The sequence below is a fragment of the Microcaecilia unicolor genome, chromosome 8, assembly GCF_901765095.1.
Source record: "Microcaecilia unicolor chromosome 8, aMicUni1.1, whole genome shotgun sequence".
Lineage (NCBI taxonomy): Eukaryota > Metazoa > Chordata > Amphibia > Gymnophiona > Siphonopidae > Microcaecilia > Microcaecilia unicolor.
Genome location: NC_044038.1, coordinates 116928124 through 116948503, shown reverse-complemented (window position 1 = coordinate 116948503; position 20380 = coordinate 116928124). Strand labels below are relative to the sequence as shown.

The 20380-nt window shown below is 48.6% G+C and overlaps 1 protein-coding gene across 7 annotated transcripts in view; it reads left to right on the top strand.

Annotated features, from left to right (window-relative positions):
* The window catches only part of CXXC5 (CXXC finger protein 5), a 238425-nt gene extending 221415 nt beyond the window's left edge, over positions 1-17010 (top strand). For all 7 annotated transcript variants that reach the window (XM_030213251.1, XM_030213253.1, XM_030213254.1 and 4 more), the window contains one exon: positions 16325-17010. In XM_030213251.1, coding sequence (XP_030069111.1) covers positions 16325-16369 — 45 coding nt within the window. In that variant the 3' untranslated portion in view covers positions 16370-17010. The remainder of the gene's footprint in view (positions 1-16324) is intronic.
* The last annotated feature ends 3370 nt before the right edge of the window (positions 17011-20380 follow it).

The following is a 20380-nucleotide window of genomic DNA, read 5'->3' as shown; positions in this document are numbered from 1 at the left end:
AAACTCCACTCCGGTTTCCTATGAGACTTTATCTTTAATATCTCAAAATCATAACAGTTAATAAACGCAAAACTTTCTTATTCCTATTCCTAGGATCAGTTTTCCCAGGCATCTAGCACTTAATAAGGTAAAATTATGTATAATCATACCTGATAATTTTCTTTCCATTAATCATAGCTGATCAATCCATAGACTGGTGGGTTGTGTCCATCTACCAGCAGGTGGAGATAGAGAGCAAACTTTTGCCTCCCTATATGTGGTCATGTGCTGCCGGAAACTCCTCAGTATGTCGATATCAAAGCTCCATCCGCAGGACTCAGCACTTAGAGAATTACACCCACGAAGGGACACTCTGCCCAGCTCACCACCGCCGAAACGGGGGAGGGGAATTAACCCAGCTCATCCCCACACAAGTGGGGGAGGGGAATCCGTCCAGCTCATCCCCGCAGAGCGGGGGAGGGACACCACACCCGCCGATGCGGGGGGATCTGGCTTATCCTGCAACCGCAACCGCGGGAGGAGCTGACTGACCCTAACACCGCCGAAGCGGGAGGGGTACAAAGCTGCCCTACAGCCGCACGAAGCGGGAGGGAGTGCCGGCAGAATTTATGTCTCAATCCAGCCCCGTAAAACGGAGGGGAGAGGAATGCAGCAGCTCACTGTAACACAAACTCGTCTCAACTCTTGAAGAATCCAAGTGAAAGAAGAACTTGAACACGAAGTCCTCCTGAAGTAACTGAAGGCTAAACTTGAACCTAAAATTCAACCAGAATATAAACAGTACAGATATCTGGGAGGGGCTATGGATTGATCAGCTATGATTAATGGAAAGAAAATTATCAGGTATGATTATACATAATTTTACCTTCCATATCATCAAGCTGATCAATCCATAGACTGGTGGGATGTACCGAAGCAGTACTCACCCAGGGCGGGACATAGAAATCCCTGACCTCAACACTGAAGCTCCAAACCGGGCCTCCGCCCGTGCAGCCACAGTCAAACGGTAATGCTTGGAGAATGTATGAGCCGAAGCCCAAGTTGCCGCCTTGCATATCTCTTCCAAGGAGACGGATCCGGCCTCTGCCATCGAGGCCGCCTGAGCTCTCGTGGAGTGAGCCTTCAGCTGGATAGGCGGCACCTTCCCCGCGGCCACATAAGCCGCTGCAATGGCTTCCTTGACCCATCTTGCCACTGTAGGCTTAGCAGCCTGCAGACCCTTACGAGGACCTGCAAACAGGACAAACAGATGATCCGATTTCCGGAAATCATTGGTCACTTCCAAGTATCTGATGATGACTCGTCTCACATCCAGATATTTAAGAGCAGAGTACTCCTCTGGGTAGTCCTCCCTACGAAAGGAAGGGAGACAGAGCTGCTGATTCACATGGAAGCGAGAACCAATCTTGGGCAGGAAGGAAGGCACTGTGCGAATAGTCACTCCTGCCTCAGTGAACTGCAGAAAAGGCTCTCGACATGAGAGCGCCTGGAGCTCGGAAACTCTTCTGGCTGAAGTGATAGCCACCAAAAAGACTGCTTTCAACGTCAGGTCTTTCAGAGATGCCCTCGACAAGGGTTCAAAAGGCGGCTTCTGCAATGCTCTTAGCACCAGGTTGAGATTCCACGCAGGTACCACTGAGTGCAAAGGAGGGCGCAGGTGATTAACTCCCTTGATAAAGCGCACCACATCTGGCTGCGAAGCCAGGGAAACACCCTTCAGGCGGCCCCTGAAGCAAGCCAGAGCCGCTACCTGGACTTTAAGGGAACTGAGCGACAGGCCTTTCTCCAGACCTTCTTGCAGGAACGCCAACACTGAAGAAATTGGAGCAGTGAAGGGAGAAAGTGAGCCTGCTTCACACCATGCTGCAAAGATACGCCAAACCCTGGCGTAAGCAGTAGAAGTAGAGCGCTTCCTCGCTCTCAGCATAGTGGCGATGACCTTGTCTGAGAAGCCCTTCTTCCTCAGACGCTGCCGCTCAATAGCCAGGCCGTAAGACCAAAGGGAGAGGGATCCTCCATCACCACGGGACCCTGATGTAACAGGCCCTGCTCCACTGACAGCCGCAGAGGATCGTCGACTGAGAGCCTGAACAAGTCCGCATACCAGGGACGTCTGGGCCAATCCGGACCCACCAGGATTACCCTGCCGGGATGCTTTGCCACCCGGTCTAGCACCCTGCCCAACATGGGCCAGGGCGGGAACACATAGAGGAGCTCTTGTGTCGGCCACTGTTGGAGAAGAGCATCTACTCCCAGGGATCGAGGGTCCCGTCCTCTGCTGAAAAAGCGCGGCACTTGGCCATTGGCCGATGACGCCATCAGATCTAGGCTCGGCTGGCCCCAGCGCTTCGTGATATCCAAGAACGCCTGAGCAGATAGTTGCCACTCTCCGGGCTCCAAGGTATGGCGACTGAGAAAGTCCGCCTTGACATTCATGACTCCGGCAATGTGGGCCGCTGAAAGCTGCTCCAGGTTCGCTTCCGCCCACTGGCAAAGACTCATAGCCTCCTTGGCTAGAGGGGCGCTCTTGGTACCTCCCTGGCGGTTGATATAGGCCACAGCCGTGGCATTGTCCGACAGGACCCGTACAGGCTTCAACACCAGTACCGGGATGAACTCCAATAACACCAACCGAATGGCTCTGAGTTCCAGGAGGTTGATAGACCACTTGCCTCTGCAGGAGACTAGAGCCCCTGCGCTGTCCTTCCCAAGCAGTGGGCTCCCCAGCCCATCAAAGAGGCGTCTGTCGTGACGACAATCCACTCCGGGGTCACCAGAGGCAATCCTGCAGACAACTTGTCTGTCTGCGTCCACCAGCTCAGCGCCTTGCGCACTGCTGGGTCCACGGGAAGGCGCACAGCATAATCCTCCGACATCGGAGTCCAGCGCAGCAGCAGAGATAGCTGTAGTGGTCTCATATGAGCCCTGGCCCAGGGCACTACTTCCATCGTGGCCGTCCTAGAGCCCAACAGCTGCACGTAGTCCCAAGCCCGAATAGGAGAGGCTACTAGGAACTAGTCCACCTGAGCCTGAAGCTTGACAATCCGATTGTCTGGCAGGAACACTCTGCCCACTTGGGTGTCGAATCGAACTTCCAGATACACCAGGGACTGAGTCGGGCGCAGCTGGCTCTTCTTCCAGTTGATGATCCATCCCAGGGAGCTCAAAAGAGCAATTACCCGGTCCATAGCTTTGCCGCACTCTGCATAAGAGGGGGCTCGGATCAACCAGTCGTCCAGATAAGGATGGACTTGTACTCCTTCCTTTAGCAGGAAGGCCGCTATGACCCCCATTACTTTGGAAAAGGTCCGCGGAGCAGTAGCCAACCCAAAAGGGAGGGCTCTGAACTGGAAGTGTCGTCTCAGGACTGTAAAACGCAGAAAGCGTTGGAGAGGAGGCCAGATGGGAATATGCAGGTACGCTTCCTTGATGTCCAAGGAAGCCAAGAACTCTCCTGCCTTCACTGCCGCTATAACAGAGCGGAGAGTCTCCATGCGAAAGTGCCTCACTTTCCAGGCCCGATTGACCCCTTTGAGGTCGAGGATAGGCCGGACAGAACCTCCTTTCTTTGGAACCACAAAGTAAATGGAGTAACGTCCCTTGCCAATCTGATTTTTTGGCACCGGAACGACCGCACCCAGGCGGATCAGGTTGTCCAAGGTCTGCTGCACTACCACAGCTTGACCGGAGACTTGCAGGGAGAGAGTACAAACCCGTCTCTTAAGGGTTGGCAGAACTCTAGCTTGTAGCCGTCTCTGATGACTTCCAGCACCCACGCGTCTGAAGTTATAGTGGTCCACTCGCCCAGAAACGAGGACAGCCGTCCTCCAATCTGCACTGGGGCGTGGACCAAGGCCCCGTCATTGGGTACGAGACCCTGGGGGAGGACCGGAGGGAGCACCTCCGGGACGGCGGTCTCTGCGAAAGGAATGCTGCTTGGGGGAGAAATTCCTCTTGAAGGAAGAGGGGGCAGAGGAACCCGACTTGCCGGGCGGTACCGATGGGCTTCCTGCAACCGTCCTCTGGAGGTATCGGGACGAGTACTAACCCGAGCCCTGACCTCTGGTAATTTCTTGCCCTTAGACGTGCCGAGATCGGTCACGATTTTGTCCAGCTCGACCCCAAAGAGCAGCTTGCCTTTAAAAGGCAATCTAGCCAGGCGGGATTTAGAGGCGTGGTCAGCAGACCAATGTTTCAGCCAAAGCCACCGCCGCGCAGAGACTGTCTGAGCCATGCCTTTAGCTGAGGCTCTCCAGACATCATACAGCAAGTCTGCCAAATAGGCTAAGCCCGATTCCAGGGCCGGCCAATCAGCCCTCAAGTAATGATCCGAGGGGGAAGCCCGCTGCACCATAGTCCGGCACGCCCTGGCCACATAGGAGCCGCAAACTGAGGCCTGCAAACTTAAAGCAGCTGCCTCAAAGGACGACCTTAAGGCCGCCTCCAATCTTCTGTCTTGGGCGTCCTTTAGGGCCGTGCCACCTTCCACCGGCAACGCCGTTTTCTTAGTCACCGCAGTGATTAAAGAATCCACGGTAGGCCACAGATAGGCCTCACGTTCACTCACAGCCAAAGGATAGAGGCGGGACATAGCCCTAGCCACTTTAAGGCTCATTTCCGGGACATCCCATTGAGCCGCAATTAAGGTGTGCATGGCATCATGCACGTGGAAGGTTCTAGGCGGGCGCTTCGTCCCCAGCATAATGGCCGAGCCAACAGGGGCTGAGGGAGAGACGTCCTCCGGAGAGGAAATCTTCAAAGTGTCCATGGCCTGTAACAACAGGTTGGGCAAATCCTCTGGGCTAAAAAGCCGCGCTGCAGAGGGGTCATCCGCTCCAGCCGAGCGGGGATCTATCTCCTCCAAGGAATCCGCAAAGGATCGTTGGGAGACCTCAGACACGCTGCCCTCATCTACATCGGAGGAGACAAAAGTCCTCCAAGGCCTGGAAATCAACCCGAGGGCGTTTACCTCTGGGAACCTCAACCTCTTTATCAGAAGAGGGAGCAGGGGCAGCGTTTTGCATGAGGAAAGCCTGATGCAGCAGCAAAACAAACTCGGGGGAGAAACCCCCCAGACTGTGCACTTCCGCAGCCTGGGCAACAGCCCTAGACGCACTCTCAACCGGCGCTCGCAATAGCGGGGGAGAGACATGCTGCGCATCCAAAATGGCGTCCGGCGCGAAACTCCGTGAAGGAGCCGCGCGGGAAGAACGGCGCTTAACTTTAGCCGCTTTTGTGCCGTCGCCCAAATTAAGGGCGTTCATGGCATTAATGTCTCCAACCTCAAGGGCGGCCCCGAAGAAGCCGTCCGAGCCGCGTGGCCGGCCAAGATGGCGGAGGCGAGGAGCGGGGGATGGGCGTTTATGGCGGGAAAAAACCGCCACGCCGGAGGAACGACCGGGACATTCATCGGTCACTAAACTATCACCCATCAAGGGCGAATCAGGTTGTAAAACTCCCGCATCCCCTCTAGAAGCGCTCCAGCGATCCGGGGAGCGACCCTTTGCGCCCTCGCCCTCCGACGCCATTGCCACGAGGAGAAGAATCGGAGAACCCCCTGCCCGCTATAAAAAGGTAAAATTACCTGCTTGCCGCTCCGAGCTGTAACGAACTGGTGTCCCAGTGAGTAGCTGCAATGAACGTTTAAAGAAACGTCGAATTAAACGCCTTTAAAGACGTTTAAAAAAATATATATATATATTTTTTTTTTTTTTAAACGGAGCCAGCGGGAGGGGGGAGAAAAGGAGGGACCTGGCACCACCAGGTTTGCACTTGCTCAAAAGAGCCCTCAACCCCAGGCCTCAACAAAACCTAAGGATTAGGCTTGGAGGCCTAGCCAGAGCTGCTGCTCTGTGTGACCACCACCTGCTGAGATAGAGAACATACTGGGGAGTTTCCGGCAGCACATGACCACATATAGGGAGGCAAAAGTTTGCTCTCTATCTCCACCTGCTGGTAGATGGACACAACCCACCAGTCTATGGATTGATCAGCTTGATGATATGGAATTAAGTTTATGCAGGCAGCCGCCTAAGGCCCTTTGCTCCAAAAAGTGTCTGACAAATGAAAAATTAGATATAATAGGCATCTCTGAGACCTGGTGGAAGGAGGATAACCAGTGGGACACTGTCATACCGGGGTACAAATTATATCGTAGTGATAGGGTGAATCGGATTGGTGGAGGGGTAGCATTGTATATTAACGAGAGCCTTGAATCAAATAGATTGAAAATTCTGCAGGAAACAAAACACTCCTTGGAATCACTGTGGATTGAAATTCCATGTGCAAAGGGGAAAAGGATAGTGATAGGAGTGTACTACCGTCCGCCTGGCCAGGACGAACAGACGGATGCGGAAATGTTAAAGGAAATCAGGGACGCAAACAAACTGGGCAACACAATAATAATGGGGGATTTCAATTACCCACATATAGACTGGGTTAATGTAACATCTGTACACGCAAGGGACATAGGATTTCTTGATGAAATCAAGGACAGCTTCATGGAACAGCTAGTTCAGGAGCCGACAAGAGAAGGAAAAATACTAGACTTAGTCCTTAGTGGTGCTCATGATCTAGTGCAGGGGGTAACGATACGAGGGCTGCTTGATAACAGTGATCATAATATGATCGGTTTTGATATTGGCATTGAAGGAAGTGAAACTAGGAAATCAAGTACGCTAGCGTTTAACTATAGAAAAGGTGATTACGACAAAATGAGAAAAATGGTGAAAAAAAGACTGAAAGGAGCAGCTCGCAGAGTAAAAAACTTGCATCAGGCGTGGATGCTGTTTAAAAACACCATCCTGGAGGTTCAGGACAAATATATTCCACGTATTAGAAAAAAGGGAAAAAAGACTAAACGTCAGCCGGCGTGGCTAAACAGTAAGATAAAGGAAATCATTAGAGCCAAAAAACAATCCTTCAGAAAGTGGAGAAGAGAACCAACTGAAAGTAACAGGATAGATCATAAGGAATGCCAAGCCAAATGCAAAGCGGAGATAAGGAGGGCAAAAAAGGACTTTGAGAAGAAATTAGCGTTGGAAGCAAAAATACATAGTAAAAATTTTTTTAGATACATTAAAAGCAGGAAACCGGCCAAAGAGTCGGTTGGGCCGCTGGACGAAAATGGTGTTAAAGGGGCGATCAAGGAGGACAAAGCCGTAGCGGAGAAATTAAATGAATTCTTTGCTTCGGTCTTCACCGAGGAGGATTTGGGGGGGACACCGGTGCCGGAAAGAATATTTGAAGCGGGGGAGTCGGAGAAACTAAACAAATTCTCTGTAACCTTGGAGGATGTAATGGGTCAGTTCAGCAAGCTGAAGAGTAGTAAATCACCGGGACCTGATGGTATTCATCCCAGAGTATTAATAGAACTAAAAAATGAACTTGCGGAGCTACTGTTAGAAATATGCAATCTGTCCCTAAAATCGAGTGTAGTACCGGAAGACTGGAGGGTAGCCAATGTTACTCCGATTTTTAAGAAGGGTTCCAGAGGAGATCCGGGAAATTATAGACCGGTGAGTCTGACGTCGGTGCCGGGCAAGATGGTGGAGGCTATTATTAAGAATAAAATTGCAGAGCATATACAAAAACATGGACTGATGAGACAAAGTCAGCACGGATTTAGTGAAGGGAAGTCTTGCCTCACCAATCTAATGCATTTTTTTGAGGGGGTAAGCAAACATGTGGACAATGGGGAGCCGGTTGATATTGTATATCTGGATTTTCAGAAGGCGTTTGACAAAGTGCCGCACGAAAGACTCCTGAAGAAATTGCAGAGTCATGGAATCGGAGGTAGGGTATTATTATGGATTAAGAACTGGTTGAAAGATAGGAAGCAGAGAGTAGGATTGCGTGGCCAGTATTCTCAGTGGAGGAGGGTAGTTAGTGGGGTCCCGCAGGGGTCTGTGCTGGGTCCGTTGCTTTTTAATGTATTTATAAATGACCTAGAGATGGGAATAACTAGTGAGGTAATTAAATTCGCCGATGACACAAAATTATTCAGGGTCGTCAAGTCGCAGGAGGAATGTGAACGATTACAGGAGGACCTTGCGAGACTGGGAGAATGGGCGTGCAAGTGGCAGATGAAGTTCAATGTTGACAAGTGCAAAGTGATGCATGTGGGTAAGAGGAACCCGAATTATAGCTACGTCTTGCAAGGTTCCGCGTTAGGAGTTACGGATCAAGAAAGGGATCTGGGTGTCGTCGTCGATGATACGCTGAAACCTTCTGCTCAGTGTGCTGCTGCGGCTAGGAAAGCGAATAGAATGTTGGGTGTTATTAGGAAGGGTATGGAGTCCAGGTGTGCGGATGTTATAATGCCGTTGTATCGCTCCATGGTGCGACCGCACCTGGAGTATTGTGTTCAGTACTGGTCTCCGTATCTCAAAAAAGATATAGTAGAATTGGAAAAGGTACAGCGAAGGGCGACGAAAATGATAGTGGGGATGGGACGACTTTCCTATGAAGAGAGGCTGAGAAGGCTAGGGCTTTTCAGCTTGGAGAAGAGACGGCTGAGGGGAGATATGATAGAAGTGTATAAAATAATGAGTGGAATGGATCGGGTGGATGTGAAGCGACTGTTCACGCTATCCAAAAATACTAGGACTAGAGGGCATGAGTTGAAGCTACAGTGTGGTAAATTTAAAACGAATCGGAGAAAATTTTTCTTCACCCAACGTGTAATTAGACTCTGGAATTCGTTGCCGGAGAACGTGGTACGGGCGGTTAGCTTGACGGAGTTTAAAAAGGGGTTAGATAGATTCCTAAAGGACAAGTCCATAGACCGCTATTAAATGGACTTAGAAAAATTCCGCATTTTTAGGTATAACTTGTCTGGAATGTTTTTACGTTTGGGGAGCGTGCCAGGTGCCCTTGACCTGGATTGGCCACTGTCGGTGACAGGATGCTGGGCTAGATGGACCTTTGGTCTTTCCCAGTATGGCACTACTTATGTACTTATGTACATGCACTGGGGCCCTTATATCTTGTGTTTCCCACAAAGTTTAAGGCAGTCTTTTGAGCAGGGGCGTAGTCAGACCTCGTGGTGGGAGGGGGCCAGAGTCTGAGGTGGGGGGGGGGTACAGTTTGTTCTGCCGCCACCTTGCTGCTGCTCTGGCCACCCTGCCACTCCCCACCCACTGATGCAGCAAATACCTTGGCTGGTGGGGTCCCCAACCCCCACCAGCTGAAGCCTTATCCAGCGCCAGTCTATGGTGCCGCAGTGTTGCCTACCCTGCTTTCTCTTTCCCCCTCACGTCCCGCATACTTCTTTTAGTGAAACTGAGCATGCTCAATTTCACTAAAAGGAGAGTGCAGAATGTGAATAAAGTTCATTCATGAATTTAATCCACTCCTTTAAAGTGAGCTCATTTACTTGAATAAAGTTCATTCATGCACTCCACCTCCTCTAAACTCAAGCTTTTTGTTCCTTCACCTCATTAAATGTTTAGAGGCTGAAGAGACCCCCTTCCTTTAACATACCAGCAACCAAACCACCTGGTATCCACCCACATGGATCAGGCTTGAGCACTTTGTCCCTTACCCTTCAGGAAACAAACTCCAGTCTCTGCAGTAAGCCCTTGGGTTGGTTCAAACACCTCAAACTTCCAGGGCTCTTTTCTAGGAATCTTTCTTCCACGTCTGTATCAAGTTAATGAGCACGGATGCTATAAATCCTTTAAGCTTCTTGCCCTTTACCTTGGCCAGGGCAGAAATGGCTGGCTGGCTGGGTTCACATCAGGCTCTGCAACTTAAATAACTACATTTTCTGCTTATTTACAACCCAAACTTTTACTGACTTCTGCTCAGTCTGTGTTGAGGCACCAGTCCTCAGTTTTACTCGGAACTTCTTCCATTTATTTTTGGCTGGAGAAAGGAAATTTTTATCTCCCTTAAATAACTCTCCTCATGCTCTGAGATTTGGAGCTGGATCCTTATTTACATCTGTCCTTCCTCTGGGACAATAAAGAAAATGCCTACAGCAACCTGCATCAATTGGACCATCCAAGGATATCCGAACCAGAAACTCTAAGTTCATACCTGCAATCCGTGAGTTAAAAATTTATTTTAACCATATAATCTACTTCTATAATTCTGAATCTTTTAGATTCTTTAAAACTAAAGGAAACCTATGCAGTCTCCAAGAATTTCACATAGAAGTGCTAATTGCAGCCATTTGTTTCTCTATTTGATGGAAGACTTTGAAGTGCAAGAGGTCAAACACCTACATAACAGTACTTAAAAGATCACCTCATTGCCACACCAAAGCTACCCACAGCACCCCAAGACCATCCTTGGGAACTATAGGACTGGTGAATGCCAGATCAGCTGCAAAGAAATCCTTGGTGATCTATGATGCCGTAAATGAACAGCATCTTGACATCCTAGGAATAAGTGAAACCTGGCTAGATGAAAGTGGGGGTTACCACTGGCTGAACTATGCCCAACAGGTTTCAACATCCGACATCAACCAAGACCAGGAAGACCGGGTGGAGGGGTAGCAGTCTGTGTACGTCTAGTAGCGCTATAGAAATGATAAGTAGTAGTAGTAGTAGAGTGGTGGATGCTTGGAATGCCCTCCCGCGGGAGGTGGTGGAAATGAAAACGGTAACGGAATTCAAACATGCATGGGATAAACATAAAGGAATCCTGTTCAGAAGGAATGGATCCTCAGGAGCTTAGCCGAGATTGGGTGGCAGAGCCGGTGGTGGGCAGCAGGGCTGGTGGTTGGGAGGTGGGGATAGTGCTGGGCAGACTTATACGGTCTGTGCCAGAGCTGGTGGTGGGAGGCGGGGGCTGGTGGTTGGGAGGCGGGGATATGGGCAGACTTATACGGTCTGTGCCCTGAAGAGGAAAGGTACAAATCAAGGTAGGGTATACACAAAAAGTAGCACATACGAGTTTATCTTGTTGGGCAGACTGGATGGACCGTGCAGGTCTTTTTCTGCCGTCATCTACTATGTTACTATGTTAGTAGCAGTCTTGATTCGGGACACAATCAAACTATGCAGAATATCCATCCCCCAGCTACATGGATCAGAATCTCTTTTAATCCAACTTGAGAGGAGAAACCAATCTGGCTGCTCATGGTATACAGAGCACCTCTTAACAACACATTATCTGTGGAAGAACTCCTAGACCTGATTACTCAAGTGACCCTGAATTACCCTAGGCTGGTGATCATGGGAAACATCAATCTATACATCAAAACCCCAGATACCACCACAGCTGCCTTTCTGGACACAATGATAGCACTAGCGAGCCTTCTCTGGAGTAGCCCCCACATTCTGGAATGCATTGCCCGAAAGGCTCCGCTTAACACAAGACTATCTCGACCAGGAAGCAGGTGAAAGCTTGGCTCTTCGACCAGGCCTTTAATGGAAGAAGTAACTAACTTTTTAGTCTCACTCACACACACAAGGATAGACTCGGGCTTCACATACTGCAGCGGGACATGTTTATCCACTCCTACCCTAGCTGAGATAATATTTAACCATCTCTCAGTCACCTTACTTTCTAACTCTTTCCAGTTTTTTACCCATCTATATGTTACAACTTTGCCTTACCCTTCACTACCAATTATAATGTTCTATTACATATTGTTTTGACATTGCAAGTACCATGCTATACTTTGTATTGTTAGTTGAATATTTTTACTGCTGTAATTGCCTATTGCTCATGTTTGATCTATTCTTACTGTACACCGCCTTGAGTGAATTCCTTCAAAAAGGCGGTAAATAAATCCAAATAAATAGGTTCTGGTTCAGCAGCTACACTCTCTCAGGAAACCTCAGAAACTTCCTCCAAGGGCTGCCACTCCATCAGTTCCTCCTCCTGTCTCTCCATCCGCTTCACTCCCGAAAATGTCATAACCCTCACCCTGCGGAGTTTGGGAATTGTGAGTGCTAACCTCCTTGGAGTGGCTGGTTGTTCTATCCTGGGGCAGCTGGGAGTTGTAGTCCTCCATGTTTTCAGTGGAATTGGAAGGTCTAACCTCTCGGTAAGTCATATGATCTACCCCGGGGAAGCTGGGATCTGTAGTCCCCTAAGTTCTCTAGATATCATTTGCCCCTCCGGAGCCTTTCCTTAAAGACTTTCCTTCCAGTTCTGCTGGGCCTTTAACACTGCATTTGAGATTGTATTAGTATAATAGGATTTTTTTTTTTTTTTTGCCTGCTGGATCTTAAGATGTTACTGCTTTTCACTACCGGTGTCATATGAGTGAAGGACGCTATAGCTTAAGGTATCGTAATCTGCCATCGGTTACTTGGCCCCCTGACGAAGCCAGATTGTAGAGTGAAACGGAGAGCCCCGTTGGGTATTATAGCACAAGCTAAGTAACTTTTTTTTTTAAGTAGGAGATACACATCACGGTCCAGTGGAGTTTTTTTTATGACCTATGAAAAGAATGGAGTCAATGAAATGCTGGCATTAATTATACTGAAGTTATATTGCCATGCTTTGACTATTGAGGTCTTTTTCTCCACTATAAATAAACCAAAAAAAGTTTTCAAATTGACACCACTTCCATTTTAATGTTAAGGTTGTTTCAATTATATTCAGCTCTATATTGGTTTATCCACCACAGTCTTTGCTGAATTTTTTGTCAGTACTATCTTAAATCAGTATTTGGACATTTTTCAAACCTATTTTTCAGATGTTTTTCTATGCTTTTTGTCTGCAGTGCATCCAAATCTCAAGGGAGCATGTCAGGAGTGTGTTAAGGGCGGTATTTGGGTGTTCCTAAGACTTGGACATTTTTCAGCCATAATGGAACAAAACAAAACTGTCCAGGACTAAAGTTAAGACTTTTGAGCTAGACCTGTTTCTAGAATGAATAAAGCACAAAAAGGTGCCCTAAATCAGTGTTTTGCAAGTCTAGTCCTGGAGTACCTTGCCAATCAGATTTTCAGGATATCTACAATGAATATGCATGAACTTGATTTGCATATACTGCCTCCATTGTGTGCAAATCTTTCATGCATATTTACTGTGGATATCCTGAAAACCTGGCAAGGGGTACTCCAGGACCGGACTTGGGAAGCACTGCCCTAAATGACCAGATGACTACTGGAGGGAATCACGGATGACCTCCGCTTTCTCCCCTAGTGGTCACTGACCCCCCCCCCCCCCCCCCCACCACCACCACCAAAAAATGTGATTAAAAAGATTACTTACCATCCTCTATACCAGCCTCAGATGTAATACTTAGGTCCATTAGCGCAGCATGCAGGTCCCCGGAGTAGTCTAGTGGGTGCAGCACACTGCAGACAGGTGGACCGAGGCCCATACCTCCTCCTACCTGTTACATGTGGTGGAAACTATGAGCCCTCCAAAACTCACCAGAAACCCACTGAATCCACATATAGGTACCTCCTTCACCCATAAGTGGGAGCACTGGTGAGATGTGTACCTAGGAGCATTTCTTTGAAGTTCACTGCAGTGTCCCCTAGGGTGCCCCACTGCTGTCCTGGGATGTCTGGGGAAATAGTCTAGTAAAAAATGCAGGCCCCCCCCCCCCTACATCTCAATGGCTTGATGCGCTACGTTTTTCATTTATATGGTGGGGGTTTTTTTTTTCAAAAATGTTCCAAAAATGTACACAGCACAAAGCCTTGTTTGAAATGGTATTTATTAAAAAAAAAACACACATTTTTCTTTTTTTCAAAAATTACCTTCTTTTCTATTCAGATTTTAGATGTTTTGTGGAAAACGTCCAAAATTGGGCTTAGAAGTCATATCGAAAATGCCCCTCCACATATATGTTCTTCGGCTTTTATAGTTATTGATGGTGAACCAAAGTCTTTCAAGAGAATTTGCTGGACAGAGCATTAATCGTTCTATTTCAAATCAATGCGCTATTGTGAAGGTAGTGATAGTGAAGCAATTAACTGAATTTGCATATGAGAAATTTTGACTAAAAATATGCCTTTAAAAAAACAGGGTCACCTTAATCTGTGAGGTTGAAAAAATTACGCACCCTCCAATCTCAGGAGCAGCACAATCCCCATGGGTTCAGTGTCTCAGTCCCCACCCCTTTGCTGTTACCTTCAAAAATAATCTACTATAATAAAACTCACCCTCAACGTTCTGAGGACACTGACGTCAGTGAAGCCAAGCTCTGACTTCCTTCAAAAAGGTTCGAAGGTTCGTGGTGGTGAAGCCACCAAAATCGCTCCGGGCCCCGCCCTCGAGGGCGGAGCAATGGCAGAACAACGAAGGGGTTGGCAGAGAGGGAGGCGGGGGGTGGGAAATCGCTCCGGGCCCCGCCCTCAAGGGCGGAGTAATGGCAGAACAACGAAGGGGGAGGCGGGGGGTGGGAAATCGCTCCGGGCCCCGCCCTCACGTCAACGTCATGTCGTTGGTGGCGGAGCAATGCCAGAACAACGAAGGGGTTGCCCAGGGACGGAGGGGGGTGTTGGCGACGAAAACCTTGCTAGCGCCCATTTCATTTGCTCTGAAACGGGTTTCTTTTACTAGTCTTCTATAAAACTGTGGCAATGCAGTGATTCTTCTAGGCTATCTGTGACCTGCCCCGGAGCACTCTCTTTGATGAGTCCCACTCCTGCAGGAACAAGAAGTTCAGTCACAATCTGAGAGAGTGCTCCCGAGCAGGCCGCAGGCAACCTAGGAGAATCACTACACTACAGCAGAGATACTTTTGAAGATGTACAGTGAGGGGGGTAGGGATTGAGACACTGAAACTGCGGGCTGGCAGAGGGGAGGGAAAGAGAAAGGGAGCCATTCTGGAAGGGAGGAAGAGAGAGCTGCAGACCCAGGTGATGGAGGGAGAACTTGAGGGGAACCTCAACTTATTCTTGGCTCATTGTGTCTTTTTTTTTTTTAGTGCTAAAACTGCCCTCAATTTATACATCAAAACCAAACTGGGGATACTTTTTATACGATAGATGAGAAAAGTGAATACACTATACAATACTGAATACCTATCTGCTATACAAATCTCCTATATAATAATTCGTCAATCTGCGTCGCTGGCTGGCTGGCTGGGTTCGTAACTGTATGCAAGTGAGCTACTACATAATCGACTTGCCTCCAGCCTTCCCTTCCCTCTCAGTGTCCCGCCCTCACGGAAGGAGGAAATTATGTCAGAGGAGGGTGGGACACTGAGAGGGAAGGAAAGGGAAGGCTGGAGGCGAGCCAAGCCTGCCGCTTTCACTGACGCCGCTGTGACTTCAGGTAAAATAAAAGTTTTCAAGGAAGGGCAGCAGGAAGGAAAGGAGGGCTGTTGTTGGGAGAAGAGGGCGGGCAAGTGAGAGCTGGGGTTGAACTAGAATTCGGGTGCTTAAAAGGGGGGCAGGTGGGGGCTGGGGCGAGTCACTGGACATGGAGGGGAGGGCAGGGGAAAGAGGAGAAATCGCTTAGACGATAGCCTTCCTAGGGGCCACTTCATTTTTGGAGAAACGGGCTTTTTTGCTTGTGTAACACACAATGCTGAAAAAACTTTCAGAAGTCCTTTCAAAAAGATGTTCTTCATATACTATAAATTTATTTGTAGGGACATATTCATGTGTTTTCAAGGGACAAACACAGACTCACTGGCCTTCATGCCAACACTGCATATTCATTTATTATTGGAATTAGAAAAGGTACAGAGAAGGGCGACAAAAATGATAAAGGGGATAGCACGACTTCCCTATGAGGAAAGGCTAAAGCGGCTAGGGCTCTTCGGCTTGGGGAAAAGACAGCTGAGGGGAGATATGATAGAAGTCTATAAAATAATAAGTAGAGTGGAACGGGTAGACGTGAATCGCTTGTTTACTATTTCCAAAAAATACTAGGACTAGGAGGCATGCAATGAAAACTACAAAGTAGTAAATTTAAAACAAATTGGAGAAAATATTTTTTCACTCAGCGTGTAATTAAACTCTGGAATACATTGCCAGAGAACGTAGTAAAAACATTTAGCTTAGCAGGGTTTAAAAAAGGTTTGGATAGCTTCCTAAAAGAAAATCCATAAGCTATTATTAAAATGGACTTGGGGAAAATCCACTGCTTAGGATAAGCAGTATAAAATGTATTGTACTGTTTTGGGATTTTGCCAGGTACTTGTAACCAGGATTGACCACTGTTGGAAACAGGATGCTGGGCTTGATGGACCTTCAGTCTGTCCCAGTATGGCAATACTTATGTACTTATATCACCTGCTTTGATGTATTACAAGGTGATTTGAAATATATAATATAAAATGTAACAAAAAGTCACTAAGAGAAACAATAAAAACACATTTAAAAGAAAAATTAATAGTTAAAATAAAAAAGCTAATTTGCACTACTAAACTGAAATTTTTTTGGTCTTTTTCCAGAAGGTGATGCTTCCAACGGGTGCTGCGTTCAGATGGTTTCAATAGGCTGATGTTCCAAAGCTCTATCCATCAAGTGCAATGTCACGGCTTACTTGTATTGTCTTGGGCAAGGAATTTGGACTGAAATAAATGGATGCACCACTGTCTCCCCTGAACCAAAAAATATTCCCTTGCAGAATTTGTTCATGTTTTTATTAAAAATGTTTAACATCTGCAGTTGTAGTACAACTTATCATTTGTTTCCAAAAATGGATCTATAATGTATTAAGTCTTACTAAACAGACTATGGACAATCAGGTTTTTTTTTTTTTCTGTGTTTTGGTGTCATTGGTGTTTGTGTGGAAGATGCAGTTCTTGTGTAGAGAATGTACATTTGCAGTAACCTTTGAAATGTAATTTCTAATAAGCACTGCTGTAATTTAGCACAGTTTAACTATACCTTCATTTATAGTTTATTTCCATCATAAAATAAGGTGGGTAGTTTCTAAGATGCTCAATTTCTTGTTTGTAATGACAATGTTCCATTCACATGCAGGATACAGCAAAGAACACCAAGAGCCTTCAGAAATGGGACACAGTTCCTTTTTATTGTAAAGATCCATTTTCCAATGTGGACTCGACACTGGCCGTGTTTCGGCACACAGCACCTGCAGCAGGGGTCTGTAATGGACATAAATATAAAAATCAAAAACTAGTAAAAACTTATTTGCAACATAAATAATAGTATTGTAAAACATAAAAATGAATGGCAATGAATAAAAGAGGTATAATATATAAAACAGACATACATATGGAAGCTTTGAACAACAAATAGAATATACGCACACATTGAAAAAAGTCATATTATTTAAGCAGAGAGAAACTGTAAAATGGTCGTATTATTAGACACAGAAGGACTGTGAGAGCTAGAATAATAATGCAGCTGAATGTTATAACTATGTCTATCATATCAGTGGTAAAACTTACATTAAATATAAAAAATGGAGAATCTATGGTAAAATTATGTATAATCATACCTGATAATTTTCTTTCCATTAATCATAGCTGATCAATCCATAGACTGGTGGGTTGTGTCCATCTACCAGCAGGTGGAGATAGAGAGCAAACTTTTGCCTCCCTATATGTGGTCATGTGCTGCCGGAAACTCCTCAGTATGTCGATATCAAAGCTCCATCCGCAGGACTCAGCACTTAGAGAATTACACCCACAAAGGGACACTCTGCCCAGCTCACCACCGCCGAAACGGGGGAGGGGAATTAACCCAGCTCATCCCCACACAAGTGGGGGAGGGGAATCCATCCAGCTCATCCCCGCGGAGCGGGGGAGGAACACCACACCCGCCGATGCGGGGGGATCTGGCTTAGGGTTACCATTTTGTGTCCTCTGAAAAAGAGGACACGTCACGCCCCCTACCCCGCCCCCGCCACGCCTCATGCCACGCCCCCTTCAGGTCGGGTTCCGCCACGCCCCCCCCCCCCCCCGTCACATAGTCCCCTCCCCCCCTCACTTACTATCTAGCCCTGGTGGTCTAGTAGCGTCTTCTCTTCGGGGCAGGAAAGAGCCCCCTCTTTCCTGCCCGGAGCGCTGCCTGCCCTTGCCTGCTGCATCCTCCTCGGTATGGCTGGGGATTCAAAATGGCCACCGAGAGTTGAAGCGGCCTCGCGAGAGTTCAAATCTCGGCGGCCATTTTGAATCCCCAGCCAGACCGAGAAGGATGATAGACAGGGGAGGCAGCGCTCCGGGCAGGAAAGAGGGGGCTCTTTCCTGCCCCGAAGACGTCACTAGACCACCAGGGAACATGGTAAGGAAGGGGAGGGGATGGGAGACCAGGTCATGACCCACGGCGCCGATCGCGCGCCCACCGCACGCACGCGCCTGCCCGCGCCCACGTTTGTCCAGAAATCCGGACAAACGTGGGCGCGGGCAAAATCCGCCGGACGCCCCGGACATGCCCTCAAAAAGAGGACATGTCCGGGGAAATCCGGATGTATGGTAACCCTAATCTGGCTTATCCTGCAACCGCAACCGCGGGAGGAGCTGACTGACCCTAACACCGCCGAAGCGGGAGGGGTACAAAGCTGCCCTACAGCCGCACGAAGCGGGAGGGAGTGCCGGCAGAATTTTAAGTCTCAATCCAGCCCCGTAAAACGGAGGGGAGAGGAATGCAGCAGCTCACTGTAACACAAACTCGTCTGAACTCTTGAAGAATCCCAGTGAAAAAACTTGAACACGAAGTCTTTCTGAAGTAACTGAAGACTAAACTTGAACCTGAAATGCAACCAGAATAAAAACAGTACAGATATCTGGGAGGGGCTATGGATTGATCAGCTATGATTAATGGAAAGAAAATTATCAGGTATGATTATACATAATTTTACCTTCCATATCATCAAGCTGATCAATCCATAGACTGGTGGGATGTACCGAAGCAGTACTCACCCAGGGCGGGACATTGAAATCCCTGACCTCAACACTGAAGCTCCAAACCGGGCCTCCGCCCGTGCAGCCACAGTCAAACGGTAATGCTTGGAGAATGTATGAGCCGAAGCCCAAGTTGCCGCCTTGCATATCTCTTCCAAGGAGACGGATCCGGCCTCTGCCATCGAGGCCGCCTGAGCTCTCGTGGAGTGAGCCTTCAGCTGGATAGGCGGCACCTTCCCCGCGGCCACATAAGCCGCTGCAATGGCTTCCTTGACCCATCTTGCCACTGTAGGCTTAGCAGCCTGCAGACCCTTACGAGGACCTGCAAACAGGACAAACAGATGATCCGATTTCCGGAAATCATTGGTCACTTCCAAGTATCTGATGATGACTCGTCTCACATCCAGATATTTAAGAGCAGAGTACTCCTCTGGGTAGTCCTCCCTACGAAAGGAAGGGAGACAGAGCTGCTGATTCACATGGAAGCGAGAAACAATCTTGGGCAGGAAGGAAGGCACTGTGCGAATAGTCACTCCTGCCTCAGTGAACTGCAGAAAAGGCTCTCGACATGAGAGCGCCTGGAGCTCGGAAACTCTTCTGGCTGAAGTGATAGCCACCAAAAAGACTGCTTTCAACGTCAGGTCTTTCAGAGATGCCCTCGACAAGGGTTCAAAAGGCGGCTTCTGCAATGCTCTTAGTACCAGGTTGAGATTCCACGCAGGCACCACTGAGTGCAGAGGAGGGCGCAGGTGATTAACTCCCTTGAGAAAGCGCACCACATCTGGCTGCGAAGCCAGGGAAGCACCCTTCAGGCGGCCCCTGAAGCAAGCCAGAGCCGCTACCTGGACTTTAAGGGAACTGAGCGACAGGCCTTTCTCCAGACCTTCTTGCAGGAACGCCAACACTGAAGCAATTGGAGCAGTGAAGGGAGAAAGTGAGCCTGCTTCACACCACGCTGCAAAGATACGCCAAACCCTGGCGTAAGCAGTAGAAGTAGAGCGCTTCCTCGCTCTCAGCATAGTGGCGATGACCTTGTCTGAGAAGCCCTTCTTCCTCAGACGCTGCCGCTCAATAGCCAGGCCGTAAGACCAAAGGGGGAGGGATCCTCCATCACCACGGGACCCTGATGTAACAGGCCCTGCTCCACTGGCAGCCGCAGAGGATCGTCGACTGAGAGCCTGATCAAGTCCGCATACCAGGGACGCCTGGGCCAATCCGGACCCACCAGGATTACCCTGCCGGGATGCTTTGCCACCCGGTCTAGCACCCTGCCCAACATGGGCCAGGGCGGGAACACATAGAGAAGCTCTTGTGTCGGCCACTGTTGGAGAAGAGCATCTACTCCCAGGGATCGAGGGTCCCGTCCTCTGCTGAAAAAGCGCGGCACTTGACAATTGGCCGATGACGCCATCAGATCTAGGCTCGGCTGGCCCCAGCGCTTCGTGATGTCCAAGAACGCCTGAGCAGATAGCTGCCACTCTCCGGGCTCCAAGGTATGGCGACTGAGAAAGTCCGCCTTGACATTCATGACTCCGGCAATGTGGGCCGCTGAAAGCTGCTCCAGGTTCGCTTCCGCCCACTGGCAAAGATTCATAGCCTCCTTGGCTAGAGGGGCGCTCTTGGTACCTCCCTGGC